The sequence below is a fragment of the Echiichthys vipera genome, assembly GCF_963691815.1.
Source record: "Echiichthys vipera genome assembly, chromosome: 16".
In the NCBI taxonomy this organism is placed as follows: domain Eukaryota; kingdom Metazoa; phylum Chordata; class Actinopteri; order Perciformes; family Trachinidae; genus Echiichthys; species Echiichthys vipera.
The window spans coordinates 4,237,840-4,254,416 of NC_139841.1; the positions used below are offsets into that span (position 1 = coordinate 4,237,840).

General features: G+C 41.5%; 1 protein-coding gene across 1 annotated transcript in view; it reads left to right on the forward strand.

Moving 5' to 3' along the window:
* Positions 1-2,649: 2,649 nt before the first annotated feature.
* ythdc2 (YTH domain containing 2) overlaps positions 2,650-16,577 on the forward strand; it is a 43,319-nt gene continuing 29,391 nt past the window's right edge. The window contains exons 1-8 of the mRNA XM_083929455.1: positions 2,650-2,746; positions 6,067-6,232; positions 6,683-6,773; positions 9,616-9,812; positions 10,557-10,759; positions 13,744-13,910; positions 15,557-15,659; positions 16,037-16,193. Of these exons, the coding sequence (XP_083785581.1) occupies positions 6,073-6,232; positions 6,683-6,773; positions 9,616-9,812; positions 10,557-10,759; positions 13,744-13,910; positions 15,557-15,659; positions 16,037-16,193 (1,078 nt within the window). The 5' untranslated portion in view covers positions 2,650-2,746; positions 6,067-6,072. The remainder of the gene's footprint in view (positions 2,747-6,066; positions 6,233-6,682; positions 6,774-9,615; positions 9,813-10,556; positions 10,760-13,743; positions 13,911-15,556; positions 15,660-16,036; positions 16,194-16,577) is intronic.

Consider the following 16,577-nt stretch of genomic DNA (forward strand, 5'->3'; position numbering starts at 1 on the left):
TAATTCCAGCAGTCGGGTTGCCAGGTTTGTTGTAGAGTGTGGCAGTGATGTATCAAACAGGAAAACCACTCATTTGGACTAGTCACTTCATTTACAACAGTATTAAACGTTAGCCAGTCTTCATCTGAAGTTTTTCTGTGAGTGCTGTGGAATCCATTAGCTAGCTCTCAACTCAAAATGATTCTTGTTTCTGTAGCAACAACAGACAAACCTGGCAACCTGCAACGCCCAACGCTATTGGCTGCTACAACCTATATTTTAAAATATTAATTCAGATTTTTTTTTTCTTTTTAATGGAAAACCAATACTGTCATTCTGTACCCCTCAGAACGCCCCGTGGGTGTATTGTTTTATTTTTAAGCTTTTATTAAAGATTCTACATATTCAACTTTTAAATTGGTGCATTTACAAGAAAAAAAATTGCTTCAGGATCACCGAAGACACTGCTATAGGCCGTGTATGTCCGCAGCGGATGACCTCATCAAATTATACTTTGCAATTGGATAGAACAATAAAGAAATACTTGTGTTTTTAGCCCAGAATCACCATATTATCAAAAGCATCCAGACTTTGAAGAGACATTGCCGTGAATTGGTGTACGCTGCAGAAGACGGTGGACCTTGAGGTGTGCAAGGACCAGTGCACAGCCAGGAGACAGTTGGACTGATGACTCAGATGAAACTGTTTTCAAGCTTTGTACAACTAATGCAGGAGAAGAGATGGGCTGCTCCTACGGATGCTTTTGATGCTGCACAACTATGATACGGCAAATACCTAAAGATGGCCTTTACTCATCCCCATCAGCTACTCTTGCATTCCTACATTGTAAAACTTTGTCTTGTTAAAAAAAAAAACAACAGTAAACACCTGGCAGCAGGTTTGCCATTATGTTACTGTTAAATTAACAGTTTTTTAATGTCACTAAAATTTACAGTTGTGTGCTGTCACTGAAGAATACAGTATGGACTGTTTTTTATTACTTTCACAGTTAATTTACTGGTTTACAAATACATTATATAGCTGTTTTCTTTATTGCAGTATCTTACAGTTGACTGGTTTTGTTTTAATTTAATTTGTATTAGTATTACTTGTTTAAATTAGCCTATTTTTTTTTTCCTAAATCAATTCTAAGAAAACGAAGAAATAGTCACACTGCATATGATTACATATACTATTGTTGAGAAAAGGTTGATGATAGACTTTACTTGATGCCACTTTTCCCCAAAGCTCAGTCCAAATCTACAAGCGCAGAATGCAAACCATAACACACTGTTCACATGAGCTAAACACCAGATTTTTCAATGTAACTGCAAAATTAGAGGGAAAAAAAACAAAAGCTTCTTTTTGCAATTTATTTTTTATTTAAAGTATAAAACTGCACATGACAAAAAAAATGGATGTAAAGTGTTAACGAAAACCTGCTTTTTTTTGTTTTTTTAACTTTTTCCCTGAAAATAGTGTGTCATGACCTGGCTCAGGTGGTCACAACAAAGAGGGAGACAACACCCTGTTAACTGCTTAAACAATACTATATTAAATAAGGTCAAACCAAGTTAAACCACATCAAATTACCAAATTGACCGTTTACAGAAAAGGGTGTGGAAATCAGTGGTGTAGGGTGTGCATGAGTGACAGGTGAGTGTGTGCCGGTGTTGTTGTTTTTTATTCTTTATTTGCAAATTTAACAAATATAGAACAAACAGAAGTGTGTGACAGTGTTTTTTTATTCTTTATTTGCAAATTTAACAAATATAGACAAAACAGAAGTGTGTGACAGTGTTTTTTTTATTCTTTATTTGCAAATTTAACAAATATAGAACAAACAGAAGTGTGTGACAGTGTTTTTTTATTCTTTATTTGCAAATTTAACAAATATAGAACAAACAGAAGTGTGTGACAGTGTTTTTTTATTCTTTATTTGCAAATTTAACAAATATAGAACAAACAGAAGTGTGTGACAGTGTTTTTTTATTCTTTATTTGCAAATTTAACAAATATAGAACAAACAGAAGTGTGTGACAGTGTTTTTTTATTCTTTATTTCCAAATTTAACAAATATAGAACAAACAGAAGTGTGTGACAGTGTTTTTTTATTCTTTATTTCCAAATTTAACAAATATAGAACAAACAGAAGTGTGTGACAGTGTTTTTTTATTCTTTATTTGCAAATGTAACAAATATAGAACAAACAGAAGTGTGTGACAGTGTTTTTTTTATTCTTTATTTCCAAATTTAACAAATATAGAACAAACAGAAGTGTGTGACAGTGTTTTTTTATTCTTTATTTGCAAATTTAACAAATATAGAACAAACAGAAGTGTGTGACAGTGTTTTTTTATTCTTTATTTGCAAATTTAACAAATATAGAACAAACAGAAGTGTGTGACAGTGTTTTTTTATTCTTTATTTGCAAATGTAACAAATATAGAACAAACTGAACCGTGTGTGCCGGTGTTGTCAAGTCTAAACAGCTAAATAGGAAGCTTAGGGCGACCTAACCTATCCAAACCAAAGTGAGAGGGGAATTAAAGAGCATTCTGTCAAAGTCTAATAGGCTACGATTGTTCACTCTTCATCCTCATTTTATTCTGAAGGAGTCAGACCGGATGCACTTTGTTTGTTGGCGGCACCATGACGGCGGAACTGGAGCAGGACAAACCAAAGACACACAGAACCTTTGAGCAGAGTTCTTCTCGGTCCGTCCCGCTCCTCTGACTGGGTGCTTCTGAGCTCCGGACTCCTCCAGGTGCGGTATCTTCCTTCCCCGGCTGTCCTCTCCCCGTGTGTCTATCGGCCGTTGGGCTAACTGTCCCTGGAGTGTTAGCTCACTCACTGCTGTGTTTGGTTTCGTTACCGGTGCAGTGACACACAGCAGCTGCATGTGGACGGGCTCCGGCTAACTCAAGGAACTTTGAGCTAACTGGACAGCCCACCACAAAAACACTGCTTCCGTTAGGCGGTGATATATGGCTTTGGAATTACACTGACTGTAAATTACAAGTTAGTCCTTGTCTCCCACGTAACGCAGACATTTAGTAGAATTAATCCTAACTTTATGTTGTGCTATCGTAGGGGTCGACCGATATCGTTTTTTTTTCAGGGCCGATACCGATTATTAGCGGTTAATGAGTCCGATAACCGATATAATGTATGCATTTACATTTTATACTGTAGTGGCTGTGGCTCAGTGGTAGAGTGGGTCGTCGGTAGATTGGTGGTTCGATCCCCAGCTCACCCGGTCCGCATGTCGAAGTGTCCCTGGGCAAGACACTAAACCCCGAATTGCTCCCCGAATGGTTAGATCTAGATTAGATGGTATGTAGATGTCCACTGCCATCAGTGTGAATGTCTGTGTGAATGTGAGAAGTAGTGTGAAAGCCGCTTGAGCAGTCAGAAGACTAGAAAGATGGTAAATAAGTACGAGTCCAGTCCAGTACTTAAAGCAGTAGTGAAGGTCCTCCAGCAGCAGAGCTAGCTGTGTTCAGTCAGCTCAGTGTTGTTTACGTGATGCAGCAGCGTTCATGTGCTCAGAGAGACGAGCTGGAGCTTCTGCCTCGTTTTGTGGGTGATCTTTCATGTCAGCTGGAGGAGGCGGAGACGGCACTGTTGACGGCAAAAGTATCCATACTAAAAATTAGTATCATAAATTAGATTAGTTGCCGAGTATCAACTTTTTGACAACCCTAACTGTCCTACTGGATTATAACCATTACTGTGTTCATCACTTAAATGTTGCAGCTGGTAAAGGTGGAGCTCATTTTAAGTGATACTGAACCTGTATGCTTACTTTTAACTGAGTCATCTAGGTCAAATACATTTCAAGAATAAAAAGTGGTATTTCGCCTCCAAAATCAGATGGAGTAAGGTTATTAGCAAGTATTTATTAAGTACGAGTCAAGTACTTAACAGTAGTTAAGTAAATATTCACCGTTTTCTAAACGCTCTTAGTGTGCGTCGCCATGACACACTACACTTCCTGTTTATGGTAGAGCGGTTCCGGTTTAACCCAATGAAGCTAGCTGTAGCCACAGCATAAATGAGAGAAAACAACTGAGAAGTATAGTAGGAATGGGAAAACTAAAAGATTTTTTGAATGGGACTTGTTTCCAACATAATGCCATCCTCTGGACCTGTTGTCCAGTGTGTACGGTTAACTGGTTTTTGAATTAACTGGGGACAGTGAGACGGATGTGGAGGTGTGGCCTGTTAAACCAATATCAACAAACCAGGAAATAAACACTTCGTCGCTCTATCTCATTCATTTGTCGCTCTCTCAGTGATCTATAACATAAAAAGTTGATACAGATAATCAGCCAAATGTCGTATATCAGCCTCCAATAATCGGCCAGGCTGATAATCTGTCGACCTCTAATTCTATGTTACCCTTCAGTGTTTCCCCTACCATTATATTAGGGGGGCGCCCCCCTTGAAAGTCAAGTAAATCTTCTTTAATTGTATTTTCTGAACAGCGTCAGATCCCAACAGGAGTCATTTAAGGCTCCCTTTCCTATAGGCAACAAACTAAACAGCCTCATGTTATTGATCTTATTTACACGACAGCATGTCAATTCTGTCTCTACATGGCTGCGTGTTTATTATTCTCAGAAAACTCCGACAATGTTGGAGATTCACTTGTTCAAAGATCGTTTGTTCGATCGCTTTATCATTTAGTTTGAGAAGATGATTCACTCCTACAAAAAACAACTATAACAGAATTAAACAAACTGAAAATCTTTATTTTGTTGTGCTTTTAACCATAAAGTGATGTTTGATTCAACTTTGATCTGTTTCCGATGCCGAGTATATAGGGGAAACACTGCCCTTTATGCTAATGCTATGTTTTTTTCTGTCTAATCTAGGGCTCCGAGGTAATTTATAAAACAGATGGTTTTAATTAATCTGATTGGTTGTTAGCAGTTAGCAGTGACTGCTGATGAGTGCTATCTTTGCATCCTGGGGTTTTCTGCACCTCATTTTAGGTAAAGCATTAAAGCGGCAAGAGCATTAGCAGTTCTAATGAGACTCTACATTACCACACAGATCAATGCAATTAACATCAGGTTTCCATAAACATACTGTATATGGAGGTAGATCATTTTGTGATATATTGTGATATAAGTCCTAAGCAATAGAACAGGGGTCAGCATCCAGGAGAAAAGAAAGCTTAACGTATCACAGCAGTTTTCTCTCTCTAATGTTTTCCACACAAATTGAGTTATTCCTTAAAGGAGTTTGCCAATTCTTAAACACATCTTGGTTTAAAAATCATCAGAAAAATACCTCAATGCTTAACGTTCTGGCCAGCAGGGAGTCAACTTAGGCCTGGTGGCTCAGGTTCGTAACATACTGGGGGAAACCCAGATGTGTGAGTTAGGCTAACTTTCAACATTTCAAATACTGTATGTACACATACATCAGAATTGTCCAGTCCTGCTCCTGGAGGGCCACTGCCCTGCATGTTTTAGGTTCCTCCCTGCTCCAACACACCTGGGTCTAACGATTTTCAAACCTGTGACGAGCTTCAGCTGCTTGATAACAAGCACATCATTACACTCAGGTGTGTTGGAGCAGAGACCCCCATAGGGACAAGCGGTTGAAGATGAATGAATGAATAACCTCAACAACATGTTATTTATTTTTGTGTGTGTGTGCATTTAAATTTAGGGTATATGATGTGAAGAAGTGGGTCTGTCTGTCGCTCTCTCTCGCTCTCTCTCTCTGTTTTCTCTAACTGCTAGCATGCAGCAGAGCTCCCTCATGTGTTTGCTCAATCATGGATTGGCGTGGATACCTGGGAACACTGACATAAATTTATTGAATCCGAAATACTTAAATCTGGACATATTCAAATGTCTGGCGAAAATTATTCCCCCTGTTAAATGGATACTTTTTCATTCCAGGTCTGTGTCATGGCAATGTGTCATTGTGTTCAGATGAATGGTATTTGGCCTGTCTACGTGGTGGAAGTCCCAGAGGAACAGAGCATCAGAGACCTGCTGACATCCACCAACTGGTTTTCGATGTGCTGCTGTCCCTGTGCTAAGATTTACTGTTGTTGTGTTGCAGTGCATCATGTCGAATTCAGGTACAGCATCACAGAAAGCAGGAAAGAGTCGGAACACACCACCCCGTGGTTCCAACTCCAAAGGCCTCAAAGAAATTTGCATCGATGAAGAAGTAAAGATTGCAATGAACCTCTCACTGGACAGGTTTCGCTACAGTGACCAGAAAGGTATCAGATGTTTTATTGTTTTAGATTAGAAAGTTAAACACTTCTGTTTGGTCAGCCTTAATAATTATTAAAAATGATTTCTTCAAGGCGCAAAACCGGGACATTACTTTGAGTCAGAAGGCCGGTGTTCATGTCCTGTGTAAAAACAATAAAATAGAGGGAGATGTACCTTTTGCACTTTTCTAGTTCATTGATTGATTTTCATTCATGGGTTATAAACAGAACACAAAGAAAAATCCAAAGGGTAACATGTTAACGTTGAAACAGTTATTTCCAACATGGTGTTGTTAGAGACAAAAACAAAAGCACAAATAAGACAGTTGTTACATCATATGAGAGAGCTACGCCACCATCATGCTCACTACTCGTCCCAGTGTGAACATGAAGATATGATGGTTGAGTCTTGTAACATGTCCTGATATTTACTCTCTCCGCTCCCTGCCTAAACAGAGATGGAATTCCCGTCCTCCTTGTCCAGCACTGAGAGGGCTTTTATTCATCGAATGGCACAGTCCCTGGGGTACATTTCTAAGAGCAAAGGGTAAGTCCCTCCACCAGTACATGTTCATCAAGTATGTGAGTATCACTTCGTCTGAGGAATTGTGCTGAAAGTATACAAGGACTGAAAGTGACATGAGTAATGTGCAACTTTTTTTTATTTATAATTTTAAATGTGTTAATTAGTTCCAAAGATCTGAAGCTCAAAAATCTGTATTTGAGAAAACCCCAATTATCACAAGTAAACCCTGCCAATATATCAATTGTGGCTGTATATCGAAGCCCACAGTACGTCGGATCGTTGTGAGGTTATGGTTTAATGACAAAACAAATCATCTACTTTGCATATTTATTCATTTTGGACCATAATATTGAAATGATGGATAACCTTGGTTGTAATATTTCTGATAATTAGAGAACCAAACTGTTGTTTATTGTTGAAGACGATGTGTCTTTGGGTAGGGTAGTCGTCCAGCAGGGGCATAGGGTAGGACGACGCACTGGGGCCCTTTACATCCCCTGCTCGCACAAAAACCCGGGATATCATTACACCGTTTCACCATCACTCACCTTCTTTTACTAGCCTGAGAACAGTTCGTCAAGAAACATCTTGATGCTGACTGGTATTTCTCCACCCTCTCAAACATCACAGTCAGGGTTGTATGTAATCCCACCCAACTCATATTATGTTTCCTCCTTTTCTTTAATGTATGTTTATTTGGTTTCAGTAATGATACTTCAGCCATGAATAAAAAAAATCATAATCACAACTACTTCAGTCATTTTGTTTTATTCTCAACATTTACAAAAGAGCATGGCCTGCTGGGAAATCTGTTCAGCCATAATTGTATTTTCTATAAAGCGCAATATCACAACAGTAGTCATTTAAATAGTCTTATGTTATTTATCTTATTTACACGACGGCATGTCATTTCTGTTTCCTTTACAATTCTCCTTTAGCTCTCTGTAGAGCGGAGTTCAGATAACTGACAGTGTTGGAGATTCACTTGTTCACAGATCGTTAGTTAAATTGTTTGGGGAGAAGCTACAAGGGAAAAACAAAACTGAAACTTATCAGAGATCCTTTATTATTTTGTTTGAGAAGAGGATTTACTCCAACAAAAAAAACAACTAAAATGATTGGTTGAACAGATTTCCCAGCAGGCCATGCTCTTTTGTAAATGTTGAGAATAAAACTAAATAAATGAAGTAATTCTGATTAAGAGTTATTTTTATTTTTATACTGAAACCAAATAAACATGCATTAAAGAAAAGGAGGAGAAAATATATGAGTTGGGTGGGATTGCATACAACCATGACTGTGACGTATGAGAGAGTGGACAAATACCAGTAAACTCCATGTGGACAGAGACATCTATTGATGCACAACCGTGGACACATCATCAGTGTTGTTTCCTGGGATCTCTGGGTGTTTCAGCTTCAACAGACACTCCCCTCCAGGCGACCCAACCAAGGCTGATCAGACCCCGGCCTGTGTCCAAGTGGCATTCTTCTGCCCCCACTGCTCTCCCCTCTTCAGCCAGAGCCATCTGGAGGCTCTCTCTGCTGCCTCCACGTTGTTGCCTATATCTCTCCTTCGGTTGGCACCTGTTATGCCCAGTGTGCCATAGGCCTCGCTCAAGGAGTGACTGGCCAAACCCCGACTGCCCACCTCCACTGGCATACACCTGGTCCTCCAACCATTCCTCCGTCAATCTTCCACCAGCTCTTCGTACTTTTCCCTCTTTCTTTCATGAGCCTCCTCCATCCTCTCCTACCAGGGAACCGTTAGCTCCAGCAAGATGAGTTGTTTTGTTGCCTCTGAGGCCAAGATGATGTCAGGTCTCAGTCTGGACTGGGTGATGTGTGGTGGAATTTTCAGCTGCCTCTCCAGGTCAACCGTCATCAACCAGTCTCGGGCTGTGGAGAGCATACCAGCAGAGCAGTTCTTTGGTGTTTTCTCTGGCCTTTCCCCATCCCTGACAATGTTCATGGCCTTGGCTGTGGTTTGGGTGTACCGGCTGCACTTGATCCCATTGCTGATTGCCTAAGCAATGGATTTCAGGACCTGGTCGTGCCTCCATCGCTACCTACCCTGCATGCAGGTGTTTCTATCTTGCCCCATGTGCACAGGTTTGATGTGCTTGGGAGGACATCATAAACCCCTTGAATCAAGAACTTGATCCACTGGGGGTTCCACTTCCAGATGTCTTTCCAGGTGACATTCCGCTCCATCGCCTGCTCCCACTTCATCCACGCACCCTGCTGCCGCATGGCTACTACTCTGCTGGTTTTCTCTTCCTCGACTGAAGCTCTCACCTCCTCTTGCACCAGCCTCTGCCTCTCCCTCCCGCTGGCAGTGTCGTACCTGGTTGCCGCTAGGCTCCCAAGACCAGCTCTACCTTGCACGACTGTTCCAAGGATGGCCTTGCTGGACTGCCTCGGCTGCCCTCCACTTCATCCCTGTACTCACCACAATCCCTGCCCCGAACACCATGTTATTTTATCAAATTGTTCACAGTCTGTCAAATGATGGCGAATGGTAGTGGAACAGTATAAACTTGTGCTGTATGTACGCGTGAGGGGGGTGCGTCACACTGACCTTATGCCACTGGGCCCAGCACAAGGCTTGCACTGGAGCCTAGCACAGCTACGCTACTGTCGTCCAGTATGGGTCAACTCTTAGGGTCCCTGTCTCCGGCATGGTTATGCATTCTGGTAATTGATTAAGTTTGTATAGGAAAATATTTGTTAAAGTCAAAAGGGTTCAGAAAGTGATTGATTTCTGGCAGACTTTTTGGACTACTTATAGCAACAGTTAGGGGCGCTTTAATTAGTTTTAACAAGTTTGATAATTGAAGAAATGTTTCCTCCCTCTCTTTCAGGAAAGGACCAAATCGCTTTCTCACCATCAGGAAGAAGAACGGTTCAGACAAACCTCGGCCTACCATGCCCCTCACACTCTCCCACAATTCCTTATATTTCATCCGCAGCCTGCTCCAGAGGTTTCCCATGAGCAATAAGGAACGCATTGACATGCAGCCCAACAACAAAAGTGGCATGTCTATTTCTGCAGAACCTGGTGAGTGTCAATGTCTGCGTATAAACTAGGACTTTTCAGTGAATTCTACTGATGCAGGTCTGACAGTTAATATCACACCCATGAGAAAAAAAGGCCAAACTGATGGCATCTACTTCCACTGGGGGCTTACTACGGAAGCCCTTAACTGTCATACATGACATACATTTTATTTCCTCCATTTTCTTGTGAAATCAAGATAATTTCCCTCCGTTTTCTACAACTTCTGAGTCAGGCTTGTAGCAAGGGTAGAAGTATAATTTTGTGTGTGTGTGTGTGTGTGTGTGTGTGTGTGTGTGTGTGTGTGTGTGTGTGTGTGTGTGTGTGTGTGTGTGTGTGTGTGTGTGTGTGTGTGTGTGTGTGTGTGTGTGTGTGTGTGTGTGTGTGTGTGTGTGTGTGTGTGTGTGTGTGTGTGTGTGTGTGTGTGTGTGTGTGTGTGTGTGTGTGTGTGTGTGTGTGTGTGTGTGTGTGTGTGTGTGTGTGTGTGTGTGTGTGTGTGTGTCTATCTAAGAGGGTAACATATCGGGGACGAACTGGAAGTAGAGAGCTGAATGTGTTTCAGTTAGTTAACACACATAGTGACCATGAACGTGACAAGATTATAATTGAGCAGTGATAAAATGTATATACATACATATTCAAATGTATACAGTAATGTCAGGACGGTGACCAATTGAAATCATCATACCATCAAGTCAACACTTGTATTATACAGGGTCACCTTATATTATTCTGCTCTACCCTTAGACAACAGTTGTGACAGGAACAGGGCAAGTGGGCGCTTAAACAACGGCATACCCATGGTGCCTCGGAGAAGGAGTCCGTCAGAACTGGACAGTTTTCGATGCTCCCTGCCTGTGCATGAACGCCAGAAGGAGATCATCCAGCTCATCAGAGAAAACAAGGTGGTGTTGGTGGTGGGAGAGACTGGCTCTGGAAAAACTACACAGGTGGGTCTGTCCGACAGATGGTACAACACTTGTCCTAAATTAAATATCTCCACAATCACCAAGCCTATTGAGATTGAATCCTTGTTCATACGTTAATGGTTCCTAGAGGATACGCCCCTGTTACTTTGGTGATAATCTGACTTTTCATCTAGCACCAGCAAAGGGTGATGAAATACCTGCAAAACTAATGACATTCAGCCACAGCTGTACTTTGTGTTCGATGCTAATTAGCAAATTTTTGTGTGCTAACACACTACATATGCATGGCTTGGCACCTTAAATCATCCACCCATTAAATCATCCACCCATAGAATCTTTATTGAAAGCTATATTTTTTTTTAATGAAACACCCACGGGGCATTTTAAGGGGTACACAATGAAAGTTTTGCTTTTCCATAAAAAATATATTTAGTCTGAATTAATATTTTAATATTTTATATTTTTTTGACGGGTTTCACACTGACTTTCTGTCCCGTGCTGTTTCCATTGTAGCAGCCAATAGTTTTGGGCGTTGCAGGTTGCCAGGTTTGTCTGTTGTTGCTACAGAAACGAGAATCCTTTTGAGTTGAGAGCTAGCTAATGGATTCCACAGCACTCACAGAAAGACTTCAGTTGAAGACTGGCTAACGTTAAATTCTGTTGTAAATGAACTGATTAGTCCAAATGAGTAATGATCACTGACATGGAGCAGGCTGATCACTGACACACTCTGCGTCAAACCTGGCAACCCGACTACTGGAATTATGATTTGTTGTTGCGACTACGATCTTATGACACTAGAAGGTGGTGTTCTGCTCATTCTCCACATTCAACCTTTAATTATCTTTCTTCTTTAGATACAAACTCGTGCAAGGACATTTCCCTCCCTCTATACCAGTCCCTGTAGGCTATGCTGCTTTTTAAACTACTGTGTATATTGTATAGATGTATGTCGAGTCTTTCCTGCTCTCTACAGTAATGCCACAGAGGACAGCCAAGCACCATTCACCATTTATCTCCGCAACGGAGCTCTGCTCAATTGGGCACTTTGTGTTCTCGTGCCACAGAGGGGAGCCGAATACCGGTTTTCTGCACAGATTCACATTGCACATAGCTGTATTTAAATTCGCAAAGCAAAACTAAAAACTGCAGTTTAGAATTTAACATTTAACGAATTTAACTGCTGAAATGATTAATGAAGCAAACACGCTTTCTCTATTAATGGGGACACACTTTTTTCCCTTGAAGATATTTTTACCCACCTGCAACTCATCTGCTGTTAATCCAAATGTCAATTTTTATGAACCTACCCACCTGATTAAACCCACACGATTTAACCTTGGTTATTAGACAGCTGACAGGGAGGTGTACGGGGAGCTGTCTGAGGCAGTGTCCTCATTTAGGATCCTAGTGTCCCGATGGTAGAAGCTCTTCCTGAGCCTGGCCTGGTATATCTGGTACCTTCTTCCCAACCTCAACAGGGTTGAGTCTGTGTGTGTGTTCAGCTTTTCAGTACTTCTGTAGTTCCTAACTGAGGTTAACTGTGGTTTAAAGTTTAGTTTCTCTCCTCTTTTTTTCAAATATCTGCCCTATTTTTTTGGTTTCATGTTCACGTTTAGTGGTACTGGAGTTGTGTTAAGTTACTGCTAATTAAAACCAAACATTTCCTGATTTTACTGCTTCAAAATAAGAGCTTTTAAATGACAATCCTTTAGACATCAACATTAGATTGATTATCAAGAGATGGATCTTTAATTGTGTGTCTTCTCGTTGATTATGTGTAATATTAATCAAGATGAAATTAAGTCCTAGTGCATAATTATATTCATACTAGTGCACTGCTTAAAATTATTCTGGGCAAATTTACATTGTATTTATTTTACTTATTTAGGGTACTTACTTGGCTGTGGTTTGTTTTGCTTGGGTGGATTTATTTAGTTCTGTTTCCCTGTGTCTTTTAAAGATATATTTTGCTGATTTTAAACCAGCTCTGTATCATAGCAGTGAGTGCAGTTGAACAGTGTGTGACTTCCCTCTGTGGAAGCAGCACTCAGAGGACCGCCGCTGTTTCATCCCTAAGAGCAGTGCTCCTAAATCCTGGGCCCCCTGTATATTTGGACCGTCCGCTCCCCCCTGTTGCAACGTCAAAAATGCCCACTCCTGCATGATTTATGTTGGCTCCTGTGGGTCCTGCAGGGCCCCAATCCCAATGCAGTCCTCTATATCAGTCCAGGATCATCCCTATGTTCCCTGTGTCCTCTGTTCCCCGGGTCCTGCGTTCCCGGGTTCTATGTTCTCCGGCCCTATGTTCCCCGGTTGCGTAAGCCTTTGTCTTTGCGGATTTAATTCAGCATTTTGTCAGGGTTAGGAGTTATGGGTAGGGTCATGATTAGGGGGTAGTGTTAGGTTCTACATAGGCCTATTTGCCAGGGAATTCGGCACTATTGTGAAAAAAAATAACAGATCGGGGGAACATAGGACCTGTGAAAAGTGGGGGAACAATGCAGGGAGCATACGACCCGGTGAGTATAAGACCCGGGGAACATAGGTACACTCCCGATCAGTCCACATCTTTTAAACGTCATCGACTCAAGACAAACTTGAGACGCTCCATCAAGCTGGGACTCCTGGTGTACTGGGCTGACATGCCGATTCAGACCAATTCGAGGCAAGCCAGCACATCTGTGTTGGAAAGGGGCTCTGGTCCCTAGTGGAAATCTTACCTTGGAAGTTGAGGTTACTTGGTATTGCGCCCCTCTAATTAGGGTACAAGCCCCTTTTTACGAAAAAAATGATTATGAGTTAAATTTGGAACGATTTCACTGATACAACCATTTTCTTTAGAAATACTGTGGCACTACAACAAAATACCAAGCTTTTGGAAAGGTTTGGTTTATTTTAGAGTTTACAAACTTCACATTTTTGGAGGGACTAATCCCACTGATATAGGATAACTGTTGTGTGGTCTCTGTAAAAGTAATCCATTGTCACTGTGCATTGTCCAGATTCCACAGTTCCTGCTGGATGACTGCAGCAGGAATGGAGAGCCCTGTAGGATCTTCTGCACTCAGCCCAGACGCCTGGCTGCCATCGCTGTGGCTGAGAGAGTTGCAGCTGAGAGAGGAGAGAGTGTGGGCCAGACTGTCGGTTATCACATCAGATTAGAGAGCAGGTAGATGAGACCAGAGTCTTTTTTCTTCGGTAGAAAGGCACTAACATACTGTAATGAATTTCATTTGGAGCAACTAGTTCAATTAAAGGATGAGCTACAGTAGCTGCCAATCAGCAAATCAAGCCAACACACACACACATTTCTGCAAATGTATTGAAAAGGAAAAACTGAAATATCACATTGACATAAGTATACATACTGACCCTTGGCTATGACACTGGAAATCTAGCTCAGGTGCCTCCCGTTTCTCTTGATCATCTTCAAGATGTTTCTACACCTTGATTGGAGTTCACCTGTGGAAATTTCCATTGATTGGACTTGATTAGGGAAGGCACAGACCTGTCTACATAAGGTCTCACAACTGTTAGTACATATCAGAGAAAAAACCAAACCATGTACTGGAAGGCACTGCCTGCAGAGCTCAGAGAAAGATAATGAAAGATTGAGTCGAGGCACAGATCTCGGCAAGGCTACTCTGAAGGTTCCCAAAAGCAACTGGCCTCAATAATCCTTAAATGGATGAAGTTTGGAACAACCAGAACTCTTCCTAGAGCTGGCCTTCAGATCGAACTGAGCAATCGGGGAAGAAGAGCCTTAGTAAGAGAAGTGGCCAAGAACCTGATGGTCACTCAGACTCCAGAGATCCTGTATGGAGATGGGAGAAACTTCCAGAAGGACTACCATTAATGCAATACTCCACCGATCTGGGCTTCATGGCGGAGTGGCCCGACGGAAGCCTCTCCTCAGTCTAAGCACCTAAAGAACTCTCAGACTTTGAGAAACAAGATTCTCTGGACTGATGAAACTAAGACTCAACTGTTTGGCCTCATTTCTGGAGGAAACAAGGCACTTCTCATCACCTGTCCAATACCATCCCAACAGTGAAGCATGGTGGTGGCAGCATCATGCTGTGGGGGAGTTTTTCAGCGACAGGGAGTGGTCAGGATTGAGGGAAAGCTGAATGGAGCAAAGTATAGAAATATCCTTGAAGAAAACCTGGTCCAAAGTGCTCAGGACCTCAAACTGGGTCTGAGTTCACCTCCCAACAGGAAAATAACCCTGAGCACACAGCCAAGACAACACAGGAGTGGCTTAGGGACAACTCTTTGACTGTCTTTAATTGTCCAGCCAGAGCCCTGACTTGAACCCAATCGAACGTCTCTGGACAGACCTGAAAATGGCTGTCTACCGACGGTTCCCATCCTACATGACAAGCTTGAGAGGATCTGCAGAGAATGGAAAATCTCCAAATCCGGGTGTGCAAAGCATGTCAGGTCATACCCAAGAAGACTCAAGGCTGTTACTGCTGCCAAAGGTGCTTCAACTAAGTACTAGTAGGAGTAGTATACTAGTACGAGTAAAGGGTCTGAATACTGTTACTGAGTACTGTTGTCAATGTTTTAATGCAGTTTTTCCTTTTTAATACAGCTGCTTTTAACTTTGTCATTATGGGGTTTTGAGTCTAGATTGATAAGGAAAAAAAATAATTCAAGCGATTTTAGCACAAGACTGAAACATTGCTTAATGTGATAAAAGTGAAGGGGTCTAAATACTTTCTGAATACACTCTATGTTTTGGAGCTTGTAGAAAACTTATATTGCATGATGAAGACATTGCTCTTGTAACTGTTTACTTTTAAACCTCAGAGTCTCCCCGAAGACATTGCTGACCTTTTGCACCAGTGGAGTATTCCTCAGAACATTGATGGCTGGAGATGCCAGTCTGACAACTGTCACACATGTCATTGTGGTGAGCATCAAGTCTACAGATAAACAGGACATGTCTCTTAAACTGCTTAATTCAGTAATCGTGCTTTATGGAATACACATATTTGAAGTTGGAATTGTTTTTTAAAGAGTAACGTAAGGAAGCAGGCTGAAAAGCAGTGTTTTGCTGCCCTCTCTGGTTAAAATTAGTGTAACACCTCCCAGCAGTGATGTCACCGGGCCCTGGAGTCCACCAGTACATCACTGTTGCAAGTTTAAAAGTTTAACTGCTGGAGGTCAGAAAAAGTATGATTTTCAGGGGCTGTTAAGTTTCTCTTTAGAGCTTCCAGCTTGACTTTTTGTTTTGAACTCATTGAGAAAACGCACCATGCTAAAGTGACTTTCTGTGTTTTTAAACAGGACGAGGTGCATGAGCGTGATGGTCTGACTGACTTCCTACTCACTAAGATGCGTGATGTGCTCCAGAAGATCCCCACACTGAAATTGATACTCTCCAGTGCAGCTCTGGATATAGACCTGTTCCTTCAGTACTTTGGCTCCTGCCCTGTTATCCACCGTAAGTCCTTCTAACTCTGTGTTCATTCAGTTAATGCTCACACCAGCTGTTACTACTACATTAGAGCTCTTTGCATGTTTGTGAGCCAGTAGGATTCTCAGTCACAGTTGGATAGGATGCCAAAAAAACCTCTTTTCTTTTTGAACAATGTATTTTATCACAGATTTTACACAATAAACCAGCAATACCCACCCAACCCACCAGTCCCCAGCCGTTAGACCTGCACCACTAAATCAGAATTGGTCTTTCTTCGAACTTGCCGGAGGGGAAAGGCACAGGAATATACAACACACAACAGCAGAATAAATCAAAGTTATTCAGCCAAATTGCATAGAATCTCAAAACAGACCCCTGCCTGGAGAAAATATGTTATCTTCTGTAGCT